Source organism: Rana temporaria, chromosome 5 (assembly GCF_905171775.1).
Source record: "Rana temporaria chromosome 5, aRanTem1.1, whole genome shotgun sequence".
NCBI classification, from domain to species: Eukaryota; Metazoa; Chordata; class Amphibia; order Anura; family Ranidae; genus Rana; species Rana temporaria.
This window is the reverse complement of record NC_053493.1, coordinates 4,706,611-4,728,774: the sequence shown is the minus strand read 5'-3', so window position 1 is coordinate 4,728,774 and position 22,164 is coordinate 4,706,611. Positions and strand designations below refer to the sequence as shown.

Below are 22,164 nucleotides of genomic sequence, written 5' to 3'. Positions count from 1 at the left end.
TTGGTTTCTGGAAATGATTTTGCAGGAATATTGAAGATTCTTAAAGGATTGACTGAAAACTGTCACATGTATCGGCTTTGGTCTTTGGGTTCTTGAATGATTGGATGAATTTTCTCTCTATTACTTTACAGACGGCTCTTAATTTGTATTATCTGACTATCATTGGACAAGGATTATCGATCGCCTCGTTATTAATATCACTGGTAATCTTTTATTATTTCAAGTAAGTCATCTTTTATTTATTTTTTGGTTTTCCTTTATTAAGATCATAATATATTTGCAGCAACACTACAAAAAATAAAACCTGTGTTAGTTTTAAAGTGAACTTGTGGCTTTATATAGCAGCCCCCCTCCCCCTCCCCCCAGGGCCCCGGATGACAACCCCCCCCCCCCTTTTTTTTATAAAAAAAAAATATTTTTTAATATATTTTTATTTTATTTTTTATTAAATAGCCAATTTTTTTTTTTTTTTTTTTAAGAGGTCCGGAGGTCCCCAGGGGCCCGGAGATCCCCAGGGCCCCGGATGACAACCCCACTTTTTTATATATATATATTTTTTATATTTTATTTCTTTTTTATTCTTTTTATTTCTAAATATATCTATATATATATATATATATATATATATATATATATTTATTATTATTATTATTATTATTAAAGGACTCAGGAGGTCCCCAGGGCCCCATGTGGCAACCCCCCCCTTTTTTTTTTTAATAAATGTTTATTTTTTTATTTTTGTTTATATATTTATTTTATTTATTATTTATTAAAGGGTGGCAACCCCCCCTCCCTTTTTTTTTTAATAAATGTTTATTTTTTTTATATATATATTTTTTTATTAAAGGGCCCAGAGGTTTCTTTTTTTTATTTTTATTAAAGGGCCCAGAGGTCCCGAATGGCAACCCCCCTTTTTTGTAATTTCTTTTTTTAAATATAAATATTTTTTTTATTTTTTTATTTTTTTTATTAAAGGGCCCAGAGGTCCCCAGGGCCCGGGTGGCTACACCCCTTTTTTTTAATATATATTTTTCCTTATTTCTTCTTTTTTTTGTAAAGGATGATCATTGATGATCAATGGGAGAGGGCCGCCCTTACATTGGTGATCATTGGGAGAGGGTCCCCTTACATTGGTGATCATTGGGAGAGGGCCGCCCTTACATTGGTGATCATTGGGAGAGGGTCCCCTTACATTGGTGATCATTGGGAGAGGGCCCCCCTTACATTGGTAATCATTGGGAGAGGGCCCCCCTTATATTGGTGATCAATGGGAGAGGGCCCCCCTTATATTGGTGATCATTAGGAAAGGGTCCCCTTACATTGGTGATCATTAGGAGAGGGTCCCCTTACATTGGTGATCATTGGGAGAGGGCCCCCCTTACATTGGTAATCATTGGGAGAGGGCCCCCCTTATATTGGTGATCAATGGGAGAGGGCCCCCCTTATATTGGTGATCATTAGGAAAGGGTCCCCTTACATTGGTGATCATTAGGAGAGGGTCCCCTTACAGTGGTGATCATTAGGAGAGGGCCCCCTTACATTAGTGATCATTGGGAGGGGGCCCCCTTTACATTGGTGGTCATTGTGAGAGGGCCCCCTTTATATTGGTGATCAATGGGAGAGGGCCCTCCTTATATTGGTGATTGTTGGGAGAGGACCCCCTTACAATGGTGATCATTGGGAGAGGGCCCCCCTTATATTGGTGATCAATGGGAGAGGGTCCCCTTACATTGGTGATCATTAGGAGAGGGTCCCCTTACATTGGTGATCATTAGGAGAGGGTCCCCTTACATTGGTGATCATTAGGAGAGGGTCCCCTTACATTGGTGATCATTAGGAGAGGGCCCCCTTACATTGGTGATCATTGGGAGAGGGCCCCCCTTACATTGGTGGTCATTGGGAGAGGGCCCCCTTTATATTGGTGATCAATGGGAGAGGGCCCTCCTTATATTGGTGATCGTTGGGAGAGGACCCCCTTACAATGGTGATCATTGGGAGAGGTCCCCCCTTACATTGGTGGTCATTGGGAGAGGGCCCCCCTTACATTGGTGGTCATTGGGAGAGGCCCCCCTTATATTGGTGGTCATTGGGAGAGGGCTCTCCCTACATTGGTGGTCAATGAACAGCTCCCTTGCTTTAGGGGTCAGTGGGGAAGGATCATTTAGATCGGTGGTCAGTGGGAGAAGAAGTCACTTACATTGGGATCAGTGGGAGAAGGATCCTCTTACATTGGTGAATGAAGAACTACCTTGTTTTGGGGGTCAGTGATTGATGGTCAGTTAGAGAAGAACTCCGTACATTGGTGATCATTGGGAGAAGGGCCCCCTTACATTGGTGGTCAATGATGAGCTACCGTACCTTAGGGGTCAGTGGAGGAAGGCCTCCTTAGATTGGTGGTCAATGGGAGAAAGACTCCTTACATTGGTGACATTTGGAGAAAGGCCCCCTTACATTAATAATCAGTAAAAAGCTCCCTTACTTTGGGGGTCAGTGACAGGACCTTTTAGATTGGGGGGGGGGGGTCCCTTACATTGGTGATGATTGGAGAGGGTTCCCTTTATATTGGTGGTTAATAAAGAGCTACATTATTTTAGGGGTCAGTGGAAAAGTGCCCCCTTACATTGGTAGTCAGTGAAGAGCTACCTTACTTTATGGATCAGTGGAGAAGGACCCCCCTAGACCCCCTAGATTGGTGGTCAGTAGGGGAAGAACCCCCTTACATTGGTGATCATTGGGAGATGGTCCCCTTACATTGGTGGTCAATGAAGAGCACCCTTAGAGGGTCAGTGGAGGAGGGCAACCTTACATTGCAGGTCAGTGGAAAAAGGACTCCCTTACATTGGTGATCATTGGGAGAGGGGCCCCCTTACATTAGTGGTCAATGAAGAGTTCTCTTGCTTTAGGAGTTCAATGGAGAAAGGCCCCCTTCAGTGGGCGGGTCATTCATTAGGGGCGCATGGGCGCCGCCCCCCTATCTATGCTTCCAGCCCCCTAATCTACATGCTGTTTGCCGGACACATGGATTCCAATAGAGGGGGGGTGTTTTATTTTTTAAAGCACGTGATTAAAGCCATAGCCTCTAATAGGCTTAAAAAAGTGTGGGCTTGGGGCGCAGAGCCCACCCAGTTGTGTGAGAATAGTGAATAAATATTCGCTATTCTCACACTGAGGCCGCGTACACACGATCGGTCAAAACAGATGAAAACGGACTGAAGGACCTTTTCATCGGTCCAAACCGATTGTGTGTGGGCCCCATCGGTCAGTTAACCTTCGGTCAAAAAAATGAGAACTTTTTTTTGCCCTCTCCTCTCACAGGCCTGGATTCACATACATCGGCGCATATTTATGCCGCCATAGCGTATCTCTTTTACGCTACACCGGCGCAGCGCACAGAGGCAAGCAATGGATTCACAAAGCACTTGCTCCCACTCGCTGTTAAAGATACGCTGGGTTTCCTCGGTGTAAGCCAGCGTAGGTGGAAGTGGGCGTGAGCCATGCTAATGAGGCGTGACCCCATGCCTATGATGGGCCAAGCGTCATAGAAGTACTTAAAACGAACGGCGCATGCGCCATCCCGTGGCCGCATCCCAGTGCGCATGCTCAGAATCACGTCGAGACAACTGCCTAAGATACGTCGAATCACTGCCTACGACGTGAACGTAACCTACGCCCAGCCCTATTCACGTACAACGTAAACGACAAAAGATACGACGGCTTGTGTTCCCTGGTCCATACCTTTGCATGAGTTGCGCCTCCTATATGGGGAATAACTTACGACTTACGCAAACCGCGTATATGATGCGCCGGGCGCAACTACGTTTGTGAATCGGCGTATCTCCCTCATTTGTATATGTGCATAGAAAATCTATGGGAGCGGCAAATGCGCCCGGCGTAAATATGCGCCCACGATACGACGGCGTAGGCAAGTTACGTCGGTCGTAGGAAGCCTATTTTCAGGCGTATCTAGTTTTGTGTTTTGCATAGTTACACTTACGCGGCGTATCTCAAGATACGTCGGCGTAAGTGCTTTGTGAATCCGGGCCACAATGTTCTTTGCTATCCAATGCCACCTTTACAATATTTACAATTTACTCTTCTTTCTCCAGAAATTTAAGCTGCCAGAGAATCACCCTCCACAAAAATCTTTTCATGTCCTTCGTGTGCAATTCCATTGTCACCATCATTTCGCTGACGGCTGTGGCCAACAACCAGGCTTTGGTTGCCACCAACCCGGTAGGTGAAATGATTTTTTTATCTATATGACAATTTAAATTTTTATTTTCCTTTGTCTTCTTCCATGATGAGTGTATTACAGAAGAAAAAAAAGTGGGTTTTGGGTTTTCGAAACACAACACTTCCCATCCGGGCCAATTCTGGCACTTCGCTCCTCCATGTAAAAATCATAGACCCAGATTCTCAAAAGAGATACGACGGCGCATCTCCAGATACGCCGTCGTATCTCTGCCTAGCGCCGTCGTATCTATGCGACTGATTTTTAGAATCAGTTGCGCATAGATATCCATTAGATCCGACAGGTGTAAGTCTCTTACACTGTCGGATCTTAAATGCAATTTTTTTTTTGCCCGCTAGGTGGCGCTTCCGTCGATTTCCCCGTCGAGTATGCAAATTAGCTAGATACGCGAATTCACGAACGTACGCGCGGCCGACGCAGTTAAGTTACGACGTTTACGTTAGGCTTTTCCCGGCGTAAAGTTGCCCCTGGGTCTATGAAGCGCAGCCAATGTTAAGTATGGCCGTCGTTCCCGCGTCGAAAATTTATAAATTTACGTCGTTTGCGTAAGTCGTCCGTGAATGGGGCTGGACGTCATTTACATTCACGTTGAAACCAATGACGTCCTTGCGACGTCATTTGGAGCAATGCACACTGGGATATTTGACGGACGGCGCATGCGCAGTTCGTTCGGCGCGGGGACGAGCTTCATTTAAATGATACACGCCCCCTACCCGGCGAATTTGAATTACGCCGCGTGATTTACGCTACGCTGCTGCAACTTTACAGGCAAGTGCTTTGTGAATAAAGCACTTGCCTGAAAAACTTGCGGCGGCGTAACGTAAATGAGATACGTTACGCCCGCACATTTTTGTGCCCATCTACGTGAATCTGGGCCATAATTTTTTGGGGTAGAAAATTACTCAGAACCCCCAAATATTATGTATTTTTTTTTTTTTTCAGCAGAGACCCTAGGGAATAAAACTGTAGTCATTGCAACTTTTTATGTCACGTGGTATTTTCTAACGCTTTTTTGCTGAAAAAAAACTGTTTCATGAATTAAAATTAAGGTAGCCCAACTTTTCTGTATAATGTGAAAGATGATGTTACGCCGAGTAAATAGATACCCCACACGTCACACTTGAAAATAGTGCACACTCGTGGAATGGCGCCAAACTTCGGTACTCAAAAATCTCCATAGGCAACGCTTTAACTTTTTTTTTTACAGGTAACCTTTTTAGAGTTACAGAGGAGGTCTTGGGATAGAATTATTGCTCTCGCTCTAACGTTCACGGCGATACCTCACATGTGTGGTTTGAATTCTGTTTGCAAATGTGGGCGCAACGTACCTATTCGTTCGCTTCTGCATGCAAGCTTGCAGGGACGAGGGCGCTTTTCTAAAAAAAAAAAAAAAAGTTTTTTTTTTGTTTTGTTTTTTACACTTTCCTTTTAACCACTTAAGACCCGATTAAAGGACCAGGCCCCTTTTTGCGATTCGGCACTGCGTCGTTTTAACTGACAATTGCGCGGTCGTGCGACGTGGCTCCCAAACAAAATTGGCGTCCTTTTTTCCCCACAAATAGAGCTTTCTTTTGGTGTTATTTGATCACCTCTGCGATTTTAATTTTTTGCGCTATAAACAAAAATAGAGCGAACATTTTGAAAAAAAAGCAATATTTTTAACTTTTTTCTATAATAAATATCCCCAAAAATATATAAAAAGACCGATACGTATTCTTCTACATATTTTTGGTAAAAAAAATCACAATAAGCGTTTATTGATTGGTTTGCGCAAAAGTTATAGCGTTTACAAAATAGGGGATAGTTTTATGGCATTTTTATTAATATTTTTTTTTACTACTAATGGCGGCGATCACACGTCTAGCCCGCCCCCCTACAGTAAGAAGCACAAATCAGGGCACACTTAACCCCTTTAGCGGCCCCTAGTGGTTAACCCCTTCACTGCCATTGTTATTTTCACAGTTAGGCCCCTTTCAGACGTCCGCTCCGTCTGTCCGTTCATTACAAGTCCGTTAACGGACTTGTAATGAATCCCTATAGGGACGCGTCCGTTAGCGGATGGAGCATCCGCTAGCGTCCGCGTCAGTCGGGATCCGCTTTTCCGAACGGAAGAAACCCTATTTTTCTTCCGTTCGGCGGAGCGGAACTGATGCAGACGGTCCGTCTGCATCAGGTTCCCCATAGGGGAGAACGGAGCAGAGACAGGGCGGTCCCTGCACTGTGTGCGGGGACCGCCCTATCCGCCGACAGCTGAGCGGGGATCCCCGCTGAGCTTTGGCGGACACACGGAGCGGACCGAGAAACGGTCCGCTCCGTGTGAAAGAGCCCTAACAATGCATTTTTATAGCACTTTTTGCTGTGAAAATGACAATGGTCCCAAAAATGTGTCAAAATTGTCCGAAGTGTCCGCCATAATGTCGCAGTCACGAAAAAAATCGCTGATCGCCGCCATTAGTAGTAAAAAAAAAAAAAAATTAATAAAAATGCAATAAAACTATCCCCTCTTTTGTAAACGCTATAAATTTTGCGCAAACCAATCGATAAACGCTTATTACGATTTTTTTTACCAAAAATATGTAGAAGAATACGTATCGTCCTAAACTGAGGAAAACATTTTTTTTTTAAATATTTTTGGGGGATATTTATTATAGCAAAAAGTAAAAAATATTGAATTTTTTTTTAAATTGTCGCTCTATTTTTGTTTATAGCGCAAAAAAATAAAAACCGCAGAGGTGATCAAATACCACCAAAAGAAATCTCTATTTGTGGGGAAAAAAGGACGCAAATTTTGTTTGGGAGCCACGTCGCGCGACCGCGCAATTGTCAGTTAATGCGACGCAGTGCCGAATCGCAAAAACTGGCCCGGTCCTCTAGCTGCCTAAAGGTCCGGGTCTTAAGTGGTTAAAAGTAAAAAAACAAAAACAAATGGCTTAAAATCAGGGTGTTGATGTCCCGGAATGGCCAAATCAGCATCAAGATCCCGACGATGACGGGTCCCCATACAACCTGACAGGCTGGAACAATTGTGAAAGGAGTTGGGGGGGGGGAGGGGAGAGGAAACACGCCCAGATGTGCAGAGCTGATAGAGCCTGATCCACACAGACTCAAGGCTGAGATTGCCGCCAGCGCTACATCTACTAAATACAGACTTCGTGGTCTTGTTTCCGTTTTTTTTTTGCATTGATTTTTAAAGTCCGGCGCTAATTGCTGGGAAGTGGTTTCAAGTTGTCGGCCTGCAGCAGGAAGCGTTGTCACTGGCGGGATTTTTAGGAGATAAACTTTGCAAAAAAATTGGTTTGCTTAAGGCCCCCCTTCACACTGGGGGCGGTTTACAGGCGCGATTGCGCTAAAAATAGCGCCTGCAAACCGTCCCTAAACAGCGGGGTGCTTTCTCCAGTGTGACAACCCCCGAGGGCTCTCACACTGGAGCGGTGCGCTAGCAGCAGGGCCGCCATCAGGGGGGGTACAGGCAGTACACCTGTAAGGGGCCCAGAGGTCTCCAGGGGCCCGGATGGCACCCCCCCTTTTTTTTTAAGGGACCCCGGATGGCAACCCCCCCCCCTTTTTTTTTTTATATGTATACATTTTTTTTTTATTAAAGAACCTAGAGGTCCCCACCCCCCCCCCCCTCTTTTTTTTAATAGAAGCTTTTTTAAAAAAATATATATATATATATTTTTTTTCTTTTTATTAAAGGGCCCAGGGCCCCCGGATGGTAACCCCCCTTTTTTTTTATATATATTTTTTTATATGTATAGATTTTTTTTTATTTTATTAAAGAACCCAGAGGTCCCCACCCCCCCCTCTTTTTTTTAATAGAAGCTTTTTTAAAAAAGTATATATATATATATTTTTTCTTTTTATTAAAGGGCCCAGGGCCCCCGGATGGTAACCCCCCCCTTTTTTTTATACATATTTTTTTATATGTGTAGATTTTTTTTTATTTTATTAAAGAACCCAGAGGTCCCCCCCTCTTTTTTTTAATAGAAGCTTTATAAAAAATTAAATATTTTATTTTTCTTTTTATTAAAGGGCCCAGGGGCCCCGGATGGCAAACCGCCCCCCCCCCTTTTTTTTACATATTTTTTTTATTTCTTTTTTTAATGAAGGGGCCCAGGGCAACCCCCCTTTCTCAATCATCGGCGGCACCCCCCCGCTTCTCAATTTGTTGAGGCGGGGCAGCCCCCCCCCCCTCGGTTCTCTGCTCCAGGAGGGCCCATACCTGAAGCTGTGTAAGGGGCCCTATAATTCCTGATGGCGGCCCTGACTAGCAGGACCTCCGCTCCAAAAGTCCTGCTAGCCGCATCTTTGGAGCGGTGTGTTTGCCGCCCCTCCACCCCTCCTTCCTATTCAAAGCAATGGGAAACCGCGGCTGTACCTGCAGAGGCGCATTGCCGGCGGTATTAAACCTTTTTCAGCCGCTAGCGGGGGTTAAAACCGCACCGCTAGCGGCCGAATACCGACGCAATTCCGACGGTATATCGGCGCTATACCGCCACCGCACCTGCCGCCCAGGTGTGAAGGGGGCCTTAGAGAAGTGTACACTGCAATGCAAAAAAGTTTAAGACCCCTTTCACGCGGGGGTGTTTTTCAGGCGCTTTGGCGTTAAAAAAGCGCCTGTAAAGCGCCTGAAAGGATCTTCAATCAGATCCAGATGGTCACCAGTCATCTCTATGACCGTCGAAGGCCCGGGCGCGACGTTAGCCGCAAGTAAACAAAGCCGCAATCCCGGCTGTCGGCATGTGATTGGTGAATTTTTTTTCACCGATTTCATGCTTTCCAGCCTGGAGGAGAGATGTGGGGGGGAGGGGGAGGTCTTATTGACCCCGCCTCTCTCCATAATAAGGACCTGTCACACTGATTCCTATTACTGGGGATGGTTACATTCCTTATAATAGGAATAAAAGTGATCAAAAAAAAAATATTAAAAAAAAGTTAAATAAAAATAAAATGAAAAAAAAAAACATTTTTTTAAACGCCCCGCATGCAAGTCCCGCCTACATATGTAAACGCCGTTCAAACCCCACGTGTGAGGTATCGTCGCGTGCGATAGAGCGCCAGCAACAATTCTAGCACTAGACATCCTCTGTAACTCAAAAATAGTAACTTGTAAAAAAAATTAAAGCGTCGCCTATGGAGATTTTTAAGTACCGAAGTTTGGCGCCATTCCATGAGTGTGCGCAATTTTAAAGCGCGACATGTTAGGTATCTGTTTACTCGGCGTAACATCATCTTTCACATTATACGAAAAAATTGGGCTAACTTTACTGTTTTGTTATTTTTTAATTCATGAAACAGTTTTTTTCCCTAAAAAAAGGTGTTTTTGAAATATGATTGCGCAAATACCGTGCGAGAAAAAAAGTTGCAATGACGGCCATTTTATTCCCTAGGGTGTCTGCTAAAAAATATATATATAATGTTTGGGGGGTTCTGATTAATTTTTTAGCAAAAGAATTGTGATTTTTACATGAAGGAGAGAAGTGCCGGAATAGGCGCGGTGGGCAAGTGGTTAAAAAAAAAAAAAATGGAAAAAAAAATCTGATTTAAAAAAATCGATTTGATTTACATTAATAACCTTTAACTTTTATTTATTACGATGACAGGTGAGCTGCAAAATCTCCCAGTTCATCCACTTCTATCTGATGGGGTGTAATTACTTCTGGATGCTGTGTGAGGGGATCTACCTCCATACGCTCATCGTGGTGGCCGTCTTCGCTGAGAAGCAGCATCTGATCTGGTATTACTTACTAGGATGGGGTAAGATATTCCGAGTCTTTATCAACATTTTGTTTGCCGTTTTTTTTAGGCAGGGGCAAAAGGGGAAGCTGCCCTGGGCCCTGTCATTGTTGTCAACTATCCTGGATTGAATTCCCTTTGTCCTGTGCTGTGTCCCGATATCTCAGTGTGAAATTCTACTACTAATGCTGCCCAGCTCTGCCCTATTGTGTATGGTTGACTCACCTGCAGACCCTGCAGACCCTGGGCCAGATTCAGGTACATTTGCGCGATATTTGCGGGGGAGCAGGGCAACGATTTTGCCCTGCGCCCCCGCAAATATTTTGCGCTGCCCTCGATTCACGTGAACTGCGAGGGCGCGCCGGCAAATTTGCCCGGCGTAAGCGCGCGCAAGTTAAATGATCCCGAATCATTTAAATTAGGCGCGCTCCCGACGTGCATTGCGGCAAATGACGTCGCAAGGACGTCATTTGCTTCAAAGTGAACGTGAATGGCGTCCAGCGCCATTCACGAAGCACTTACGCAAACGCCGTGAAATTCAAATTTCACGTCGCGGGAACGGCGGCTATACTTTAGCATTGGCTGCCCCTACTATTAGAAGGGGCAGCCTTGCGCTAAAGATGCCGTACGGAAACTCCGTACCTGGCTTGCGCGGGGCCCGCGCAAGTTTGTGAATCAGTTGGTAGTATGCAATTTGCATACTACACGCTGATACACAATGGGAGCGCCCCCTAGCGGCAAGCACAAGAATGCAGCCTAAAATCTGCGAGGCATAAGTGCCTTATGCCGCGCAGATTTTTATTTTTCAACATTTTTTATTTATAAACAGAGGAACCTGCCCGTCCCGGGCCATAGAATTTACAGACAGTATGACATTGACAACACAGTCAACACAGGCATTAAAAAGGCATCAAGAGAAATAGTAGCATAGCAGGGCATCGCACACGTTTTTATCATTAACGTTTCCTCCTCGGAACCATGCCCCTCCGAAATGGCGGAAGAGACACGGCTCGAGGGTCAGTACGGCTTACCCTTAGATAACGAGTAGCGGCCTTGAGAGATCTCCAGCTGCCTTTCGTCATTAAGTAGGTGAAGTCGTATGGATGCGTATATGGAACAGGGCTGTAGGTCCAAGAGGTCCAGTCCCCCTTCCTAGTTTTCGCGTTTTCCTTAAGGAGATGTAGGAAAGCTAGAATATCAAAGGTAAGAAAAGAAAGATAGAAAAAGTTGGGGAGGGGATAGAGACGTGGGGGGGGGGGGCTGCGCAGGCAGGGACGTCCAAGAGTGTCCCTAGGGGGCCCAGTGTATCCACTGGGTTTTACAGAGTCGGGGGATCAGTGGGTGAGTCTTATATGGTCGGACTGATCCTTCCTCCGAATATTTAAACATATTCCAGAGTTGCCATGTTTTGGTGTATGCTTCCTGTCGTTGTTGGCCAGAGAGCACCAGGTCCTCCATGCGGCTGATCTCGTCTACCTTCCTGAGCCATGTTGCCGTCGTCGGCGGGTGGGGGGACTTCCAGTGGAGGGGCACGCATGCCCTAGCCGCGTCCAGGAGGTGGCGGACAATCGATTTTTTTATAGGCTCCAGCCGGCCAATCCGTCGCGTGGAGCAGAAAGTACGCCGGGTCATCCGGCACCGTTCTCTCTGTAAATTTCTGGACAATGCGGCATACCTCCCCCCAGAATCCCCCAACCCGGGGACAAGACCAGAAAATATGAAGGATTGTACCTCTGTCCTGTTTGCATCTCCAGCAAGTGGCGTCGGAGGCAGGCAAGATTTTGTTCAGTAGATCAGGGGTTTTATACCAGCGCATGAGGATCTTATAATTCGTCTCCTGTGTTTTGGAACAAATTGATGACTTGTGCGTAAATCGCAGTATGTTTTGCCTTTTGAGTGGAGAGAATTGAGTGTTTAGGTCTTTTTCCCATTTAACAAGGGCCGAGATCTGGTGTCCGTCAGGGGGGGTGTTCAGCAAGGAGTACATTAGGGAAAGTGCATGGGACAGTGTTCCCGTCTCTGTGCAGAGTTCCTCTGGGGGGGGGGGGGCTACCTAGGAAGTGGCTCAGTTGGTTCGCCCTTAGGAAGTCGAGTCTAAACACCCCGTTAGGGTCTGCTAGTTCCGTCGCCGTTTTCCACCTCCCGTTCGTGCAGAAATGTGATACCTGGAAAAACCCCGTTTTGCTAAGGTCCAGAAATCTACGGTCCCAGAGTCCAGGGTCAAATTTGGGGTGTCCGATAACGGGGCGGAGGGGGGAGTTCTGACCGGATAGGGAGTATTGTGTGAATAGACGCGCGCAGACTTTAGCCGTGTTCCCCATCAGTGGGTGTTTCGCGAACCGCGTGGGCAGATCTTTCAGGCACCAGGGAGCCTGGTATGTCAGATTGCTCCTGTTCTATCCGAACCCAGTCTAGGAGGCGTACCAATTGTGCGGCGTGGTAGTACTTCCGTACATCCGGGAGAGCTAATCCCCCGTGGAGCTTCGGTAGGGAGAGTGTATTTCTCTGTATACGAGGCCTCTTTCCCGCCCATAAGAACCGAGTAAATGCAGAGTGCACTAGTTTAAAGTAGCTTCCCGGGATAAAGACCGGGAGTGCCTGTAGTAGGTATAGGAATTTGGGGAGCACCGTCATTTTAAGGATGTTGCAGCGTCCTACCCACGAGTGGAGGCCTCCTGTCCATTGGAGAAGTAGCTTTTGGACCTCCCTCAGTAGGGGGGGGGAAGTTAAGTCTGTATACCTGGGAGAAGGAGGGGGGTATAAACGTTCCCAAGTATTTCAGCGCCACTTCCGTCCAGCTAAAATGGAAGTTATCTTTAAGGTGCGACATTAGTTCCCGTGAGATTCCCACCCCCATGGCTTCTGACTTGGTCAAGTTTATGCCGCGCAGATTTTAGGCTGCAGTCGGTGTAACGAGGTTCCTGAATCAGGAGCACTCGTTACACCGGAGCAAGTAAGCAATTGCGCCGTGTAACTTATGGTTACACGGGCGCAATTGCTTCTTGAATCTGGGCCCCTGTGTTTACTTTTAAATAATCGACATTCATACGTAAATAGTGGCGTTCAGTGGCATTGCTATATCCGCAGTAACGAATGATCCGAAGTAACGAATGATCCGAAGTAACGAATGATCCGATTTAACTAATGATCCACAGTAACGAATGATCCGCAGTAATGAATGACATTGACAACACCCCCCCGGGCTCCGGCTCGCCCTCTCACCCCCTCTATCTCCTCTGTGTCCCAGCCATTGCTTCTCCTCCTGGCCAATCAGGTCTACGGAATGGTGTCTTAGGACTCCCAGCCAATGGGGTCTGAGGACGTGCTTTGTGATTGACCGGGAGTCCTAAGACACCATTGGCTGGAAGTCCTAAGACCCGATTGGCCGGGAGGAGAAGCGATGGCCGGGACGCGGAGGAGCTGTCACCGCAGGGGTGAGAGGGCAAGCTGGAGCCCGGGGGGGGGGGCGGTGTTGTCAATGGTGTGCAGAGCCATAAGACAGCCCTGTACTTACCCCGTGCAGTTCACAGCTGCGGCTTCCCCCCTCCGTCTCCTCCGTGTTCCGGCCATCACTTCTCCTCCCGGCCAATCGACCATTGGCCAGGAGTCGGAAGACCCCATTGGCCAGGAGGAGAAGCAACGGCCGGGACACGGAGGAGATAGAGGGAGGAAGCCATCACGGCAGCTGTGAACTGCACGGGGTAAGTGCGGGTCTGACGAGGGCCTGACAGGTGAAAGGGCGATCCAGTGCCTTGGGGGGGGGGGGGGGGCGGTGTTGTCAATGGTGTGCGATGGCGGGCTGGAGCAATGGGAGAAACGGGAAGACATTAGCGAATAATAATTTGCTAATGTCACACAACAGGGTGGGCTCGGGGCGTAGTGCTCTGCGCCCCGAGCCCACCCTTTTTTTAAGCCAATTAGAGCCTCAGGCTCCAATCATGTTCTTTAAAAAAAAAATCTTTTATAGAAATCCATGCGTCCGGTGCCCTGCATTTAGATTAAGGGGCCGAGAGGCCTCCACTGCCCCAAAGGCATGCATAGGTGGCATTCACAGCGACAATGCCTGCCAGTGCCGGAAGCAACATGCTGGGCAGCAAAGATGGACATTCCCCGCACCAGTGTCACATGACTGCTGACCAGATGCCTCCTATGTAAAGACGCCCCCTGCCATGCAGAACAGGCATTGCAACTGAGCCCTGCAGTCATGTGACCGCTGGATTTTAATGATTAGAAAGGTTATTTGCCTTTCCTTAGAGTGTTTTATGAACATATTAGTGCTTTACATCTAACAGCTCACTTTTTATGAGCTGACTTCACATTGACCGCCGCTTAGGAGCGACACATGAAGACAAGCAGCGCCGGCGCATTTCTGTCTGGAGGGGCCTTAGACAAAGCTGTGACTAGGGCCCCTTTGGGTTGAATCGCGTAAGCGGTGATTGTTTTTTATGTGTCAGTCAGAAGATAATAACGAAGGATATCTCGGAGGACTGAGGCGTGTGCCGACGCGCTTTGATCCTTCCAGAAGATTGCCGTCTATTTCGGAAGAGTTGACATAAAACCAATTAGCAGTCGCGCTTCCTCTGCTTGGCGCTGATGATAAATCGGAAGATAAGTTTGTGAAAAATAATGTTTTGTTCCTCAGAAAGAGTCGGGTGTTGGGCTTTTCGGAGATTAGGAATACTTTGCTGTTTCTTGTGTTTAGCCAATCCCCACCCAGACCAAGTCTGACATTCCCCTCCTACATGTAACAATCTTTTTTTTTTTTTTATGTTGACCATTCTCTAATCCAGGGGTCTCCAAACGACGGCCCTGGGGCCAGATCTGGCTTGAGAGCAGATATTATCCAACCCACGCCCGGGGTCATATCCTCAATGTGCACACAATGTGATTCAGGTCAGCAGAAGCTGCCTATGTTGTCTTCTTTGGCTTGATGTGAAGAAGACTCTGGCCCAGATCCACGTAGCGGATCGTATTTTTATGCAGGCGTAGCGTATCTTAGTAACGCTACGCCGCCGCAACTTTGAGAGGCAAGTGCTGTATTCACAAAGCACTTGCCTCTAAAGTTACAGCGGCGTAGCGTAAATCTCCTGGCGTAAGGGCACGCAATTCAAATGTATGTGACGGGGGCGTGTTTTATGTTAATACGTCTTGACTCGACGTAAATGACGTTTTTTTTACCCGTCCGTGGGGGTATCCCAGTGCGCATGCTCGAAATAAACCCGCAACAAGCCAATGCTTACGACGTGAACGTCATTCTACGCAAAGCCCTATTCGCGAACGACTTACGCAAACGACGTACAAAATTTAAAAATTTGACGCAGGAACGACGGCCATACTTAACATTGCGTACGCCTCATGTAGCAGGGGTAACTATACGCCGAAAAAAGCCTTACGGAAACAACGTAAAAAAATGCGCCGGCCGGACGTACATTTGTGGATCGCCGTATCTAGCTAATTTGCATACTCAACGCAGAGATCGACGGAAGCGCCACCTAGCGGCCAGCGTAAATATGCACCTTAGATCCAACGGCGTACTAAGACGTACGCCAGTCGGATCTAGCCCAGCTTTAGGCGTATCTTGTTTTGTGGATACAAAACAAAGATACGCCGGAGCAAAGTAGAAGTTACGCGGCGTATCAATAGATACGCCAGCGTAACTTCTTTGTGCATCTGGCCCTGTGATTGGGACTCTGATGTAAGGGAGACTCTGATGGTTACCATGATGTAGCAGCGGACTCTGCTGGGGGCTCTGATATAAGGGAAACTCTGATGTAAGGGGAGCCCCTATAGCACAGGTGTCAAACAGAAGGCCCACGGGCCGAATCCGGCCCTCCAGGCCATATCATGTGGCCCTCACACCTCTCCTGCAGCTGCAGGAAAGCTCCAGCCCTCCTCTGGTCCTCCTCCAGACCCTTACTTTCTGCTTTCAAGCAATGCATCCAGCTTCTTCCCAGTAGCAGAATAAGGAAAGGGGGTGCACTGTGATGTAAGGGAGGGTGGGGGACTCAGCTTTTGATGGTGGGGTGGCTCTTGACATTTAATATATGGGGAGACATCTAAGAGACATCTAATCTTACAGAGACAACCGGCCCTTTTGAGGGCAATCATAATGCTGATGCGGCCCACGATGAAATTGAGTTTAACACCCCTGCCCTATAGGGACTCTGAGGTTGGAGGGGGAAATAATGCGGACCCTGGTGTAAGGGGGGAGTCTGGTGTAAAGAGGAAACTGATAGGGACCCTGATGTAAGGGGGACTCTGATGGGGACTCTTATATAAGGGGGGCTCTAATAAGGACTCTTATGTGTGTGGTGGGTTAGGGAAGATGGCTGTGATAGAGTCCCTGATGTGAGGGGGGACTCTGATGTAATGAGAACACTGATGGGAATCCTAAAGTAAGAGAGACTCAGATGGACTTTGATGGGGGCCATGATGTAAGGAGGGAATCTGATGTTGTGGGGGGCTCTGATATTTGAGCTGGAGGACCTAAGTTATGTGGGCTGGATGATCCCATTTATGGGGATGGGGAACCTTAGTTATGGGGTATGGAGGACCTTAGTTATGGGGGATGGAGGACCTCAGTTATGGAGGATGGAGGACCTCAGTTATGGGGGATGGATGGCCTCAGTTATGTGGGCTGGAGGACCTCAGTTATGTGGGCTGGAGGACCTCAGTTATGGGGGATGGAGGACCTCAGTTATGGGGGATGGAGGACCTCAGTTATGGGGGATGGAGGACCTCAGTTATGGGGATGGAGGACCTCAGTTATGAGGGATGGATGACCTCAGTTATGGGGGATGAAGGACCTCAGTTATGAGGGATGGAGGACCTCAGTTATGGGGGGTGGAGGACCTCAGTTATGTGGAATGGAGGACCTCAGTTATGGGGGATGGAGGACCTTAGTGTTGAGGGATGGAGGACCTCAGTTATGGGGGATGGAGGACCTCAGTTATGGGGGATGGTGGACCCCAGTTATGAGGGATGGAGGACCTCAGTTATGGGGGATGGAGGACCTCAGTTATGGGGGATGGAGGACCTCAGTTATGGGGGATGGAGGACCTCAGTTATGGGGGATGGAGGACCTCAGTTATGGGGGATGGAGGACCTCAGTTATGGGGGATGGAGGACCTCAGTTATGTGGGCTGGAGGACCTCAGTTATGTGGGCTGGAGGACCTCAGTTATGGGGGATGGAGGACCTCAGTTATGGGGGATGGAGGACCTCAGTTATGGGGGATGGAGGACCTCAGTTATGGGCGATGGAGGACCTTAGTTATGAGGGATTGAGGACCTCAGTTATGGGCGATGGAGGACCTCAGTTATAGAGGATGGAGGACCTCAGTTATGGGGGATAGAGGACCTCAGTTATGGGGGATAGAGGACCTCAGTTATGGGGGATAGAGGACCTCAGTTATGGGGGATGGAGGACCTCAGATATGGGGAATGGAGGACCTCAATTATTGGGAATGGAGGACCTTAGTTATGAGGGATGGAGGACCTCAGTTATAGGGGATGGAGGACCTCAGTTATGTGGGCTGGAGGACCTCAGTTATGGGCGATAGAGGACCTCAGTTATAGGGGATGGAGGACCTCAGTTATAGGGGATGGAGGACCTCAGTTATGGGGGATGAAGGGCCTCAGTTATGGGGAATGGAGGACCTCAGTTATGGGGGATGGAGGACCTCAGTTATAGGGAATGGAGGACCTCAGTTATGGGGGATGAAGGGCCTCAGTTATGGGGGATGGAGGACCTCAGTTATAGGGGATGGAGGACCTCAGTTATGGGCGATGGAGGACCTCAGTTATAGGGGATGGAGGACCTCAGTTATGGGGGATGAAGGGCCTCAGTTATGGGGGATGGAGGACCTTAGTTATGAGGGATGGAGGACCTCAGTTATGGGCAATGGAGGACCTCAGTTATGGGGGGTGGAGGACCTCTGTTATGGGGGATGGAGGACCTCCGTTATGGGGGATGGAGGACCTCCATTATGGGGGATGGAGGACCTCCGTTATGGGGGATGGAGGACCTCTGTTATGGGGGATGGAGGACCTCCGTTATGAGGGATGGAGGACCTCAGTTATGGGCGATGGAGGACCTCAGTTATGGGGGGTGAAGGACCTCAGTTATGGGGGATGGAGGACCTCAGTTATGGGGGGTGAAGGACCTCAGTTATGGGGGATGGAGGACCTCAGTTATGGGGGGTGAAGGACCTCAGTTATGGGGGATGGAGGACCTCAGTTATGGGGGATGGAGGACCTCAGTTATGGGGGATTGGAGGACCTCAGTTATGGGGGATTGGAGGACCTCAGTTATGGGGGATTGGAGGACCTCAGTTATGGGGATTGGAGGACCTCAGTTATGGGGATTGGAGGACCTCAGTTATGGAGATTGGAGGACCTCAGTTATCCTGATTGGAAAATATCCGCACTATTCCTGTTCTGGGGACAACCCAAAATGTGGGTTTTTATTTACATTTTCCTATAGTTGATAATGGTAATCAGAGCACTTTAAATGTTGGTTATTCAGGAGCTGAGGGACTCTAGGCTTGGCCAACTTACCTGAAGAGAGGTTCACATTTCAACCCTTTCTATTCCTTTCCTCCCAGGGTTCCCTCTGATTCCAGCATGCATACACGCCGTGGCGAGAAGTATTTATTATAACGACAAGTAAGTGAAAAATACATTTGTAGTGAGTAATTGAATGGCACTGTAAGTGTAGAATATTCTCTCTAACCTTCTCTTTTCTGTTTAGCTGCTGGATAAGTTCTGACACTCATTTGCTTTATATTATTCATGGACCCATTTGTGCGGCTTTATTGGTATGTATTATATTTATTCATTTTATCCCACTTCTGTTCACTTTATATCGAGTATAAAAGAGCGACATTGTGTGCAATGAGTCAATGATGTACCAGCAATGATCTCTTTAGAACATATCCCCCATAACTGAGGTCCTCCATCCCCCATAACTGAGGTCCTCCATCCCCCATAACTGAGGTCCTCCATCCCTCATAACTGAGGTCCTCCATCCCCCATAACTGAGGTCCTCCATCCCCCATAACTGAGGTCCCCCATCCCCCATAACTGAGGTCCTCCATCCCTCAATACTGAGGTCCTCCATCCCTCAATACTGAGGTCCTCCATCCCCCATAACTGAGGTCCTCCATCCCTCAATACTGAGGTCCTCCATCCCTCAATACTGAGGTCCTCCATCCCCCATAACTGAGGTCCTCCATCCCCCATAACTGAGGTCCTCCATCCCCATAACTGAGGTCCTCCATCCCCCATAACTGAGGTCCTCCATCCCCCATAACTGAGGTCCTCCATCCCTCATAACTGAGGTCCTCCATCCCCCATAACTGAGGTCCTCCATCCCTCAATACTGAGGTCCTCCATCCCCCATAACTGAGGTCCTCCATCCCCCATAACTGAGGTCCTCCATCCCCCATAACTGAGGTCCTCCATCCCCCATAACTGAGGTCCTCCATCCCCCATAACTGAGGTCCTCCATCCCCATAACTGAGGTCCTCCATCCCCCATAACTGAGGTCCTCCATCCCCCATAACTGAGGTCCTCCATCCCTCATAACTGAGGTCCTCCATCCCCCATAACTGAGGTCCTCCATCCCTCAATACTGAGGTCCTCCATCCCCCATAACTGAGGTCCTCCATCCCCCATAACTGAGGTCCTCCATCCCCCATAACTGAGGTCCTCCATCCCTCATAACTGAGGTCCTCCATCCCTCATAACTGAGGTCCTCCATCCCCCATAACTGAGGTCCTCCATCCCCCATAACTGAGGTCCTCCATCCCCCATAACTGAGGTCCTCCATCCCCCATAACTGAGGTCCTCCATCCCTCATAACTGAGGTCCTCCATCCCCCATAACTGAGGTCCTCCATCCCCCATAACTGAGGTCCTCCATCCCTCATAACTGAGGTCCTCCATCCCTCATAACTGAGGTCCTCCATCCCTCAATACTGAGATCCTCCATCCCCCATAACTGAGGTCCTCCATCCCTCAATACTGAGGTCCTCCATCCCTCAATACTGAGGTCCTCCATCTCCATAACTGAGGTGCTCCATCCCCCATAACTGAGGTCCAGATATCCTTAGACCAGCCTTTCTCACCAAGGATTCTGTGGAACCCTCGAGCTCCTCCAGAGGTATTAGTAACCAAAGACACTGATTATCTTTTTAGCTAACTATAAGGGGAATTCTTCACACTGACCCCCAATGTAAGGCTTAACATTTTTTGGGGGGGGCGCAAACAAACTGAAAAAAAACCCATCAATTGCAGCCACTGTGCCATCAATTGCTGCCACTGTGCCATCAAACGCAGCTACTGTACCCATAAATTGCCACCACTGTGCCATCAATTGCCGCCACTGTACCCATAAATTGCCACCACTGTGTCATCAAAAGCAGCTACTGTACCCATCAAATGCTGCCAGTGTGCCTATCAATTGCTGCCACTGTGCCAATCCATTGCCACTACTGTGCCCATCAATTGCTGCCAGTATGCTCATCAATTGCTGCCAGTTTGCCCATCAATTGCTGCCAGTGTGCATCAATTGCCGCTACTGTGCCCATCAATTGCTGCCACTGTGCCCATCAATTTCTGCCAGTGTGCCCATCAATTGCTGATACTGTGCCCATCAATTTCAGCCAGTGTGCCCTTCAATTGCCACTACTGTGCCCATCAATTGCTGCCAGTATGCTCATCAATTGCTGCCAGTGTGCCCATCAATTGCTGCCATTGTGCCCATCAATTGCCTCTACTGTACTCATCAATTTCTGCCAGTGTGCCCATCAATTGCTGCCACTGTGCCCATCAATTTCTGCCAGTGTGCCCATCAATTGCTGATACTGTGCCCATCAATTTCAGCCAGTGTGCTTTCAAATAACACCCCCGCTGCTGTAATTCGAGCACCTGAATAGGGGGTGTCAGCAGCGACTATAGATAGATTCATGCAATGCATGAATCTAACTATGGTGATAGAGAGGTGGCAGGAGAGAGGGGGCGGCACCCGGACAAAGTCCGAAATGTGACCAACTAATACTAGATATACCATGACCTGGTTGAAGAAAAATATAGGAACTGAGGAAGCCCACTGGATGAGCGGAGAATTGTCTTCAACATTAGAAAACAAGTCCTGAGTATGACCAACTACCACTGGATACACCATGACCTGGTTGAATGAGAACCTTCACAGACAAACTGGCCAAACCTAGGAACTGAGGAAGCCTATAGGAGGAGCAGCGAAGTGTTCTCAACATTAGAGAACAAGTCTTGAGTGTGACCAACTACTACTACTAGATCTTCCATTAACTAGATGAATGAGTACAGACACCCCCCTCAGTGCAGAACCCTCCATCAGTACAGACACCCCCACCTCAGTGCAGACCCCTCCATCAGTACAGACACCCCCCTCAGTGCAGACCCCTCCATCAGTACAGACACCCCCACCTCAGTGCAGACCCCTCCATCAGTACAGACACCCCTCTCAGTGCAGACCCCTCCATCAGTACAGACACCCCCCTCAGTGCAGACCCCTCCATCAGTACAGACACCCCCACCTCAGTGCAGACCCCTCCATCAGTACAGACACCCCCCTCAGTGCAGACCCCTCCATCAGTACAGACACCCCCACCTCAGTGCAGACCCCTCCATCAGTACAGACACCCCCCTCAGTGCAGACCCCTCCATCAGTACAAACACCCCCACCTCAGTGCAGACCCCACATTAGTTCAGACACCACCACCTCAGTGCAGACCCCCCCTCAGTGCAAACCCCCAGCAGTATAGACGTACAGACCACAGAACAGCAGATACACAGAGCAGTGTGTGTCCCTCGAGCACGGGCTCCTCCTCCTCTGTGGATGTAAACAGAGAGAAGAGGAGGTGGCTTTGTTCCGCTCCGCTGAGGGATACAGCCGCGACGCGAGGCACAGGGCAGCGGGCGGTGTTAGTGGTGCCGCTACCCATGGGTGTCACCCCTCTGGCGGGTGTCGCCTGCCTAGCAACGCCACTGAAGCTGGCCAAACCTAGGAACTGAGGAAGCCCATTGGATGGGCAGTGAAGTGTCTTCGACATTAGAAAACAAGTCCCGAGTGTGACCAACTACTACTAGATCTTCCATGATGTGGGTGAATGAGAACCTTCACAGGCAAGCTGGCC

The 22,164-nt window shown here is 48.3% G+C and overlaps 1 protein-coding gene across 1 annotated transcript in view; it reads left to right on the top strand.

The window, feature by feature from the left end:
- Window positions 1–22,164, top strand: part of CALCRL (calcitonin receptor like receptor) — an 83,721-nt gene that overhangs the window by 49,268 nt on the left and 12,289 nt on the right. Inside the window, exons 6-10 of the mRNA XM_040352082.1 lie at window positions 132–223; window positions 4,107–4,233; window positions 9,856–10,009; window positions 18,593–18,653; window positions 18,739–18,805. Coding sequence (XP_040208016.1) covers window positions 132–223; window positions 4,107–4,233; window positions 9,856–10,009; window positions 18,593–18,653; window positions 18,739–18,805 — 501 coding nt within the window. The remainder of the gene's footprint in view (window positions 1–131; window positions 224–4,106; window positions 4,234–9,855; window positions 10,010–18,592; window positions 18,654–18,738; window positions 18,806–22,164) is intronic.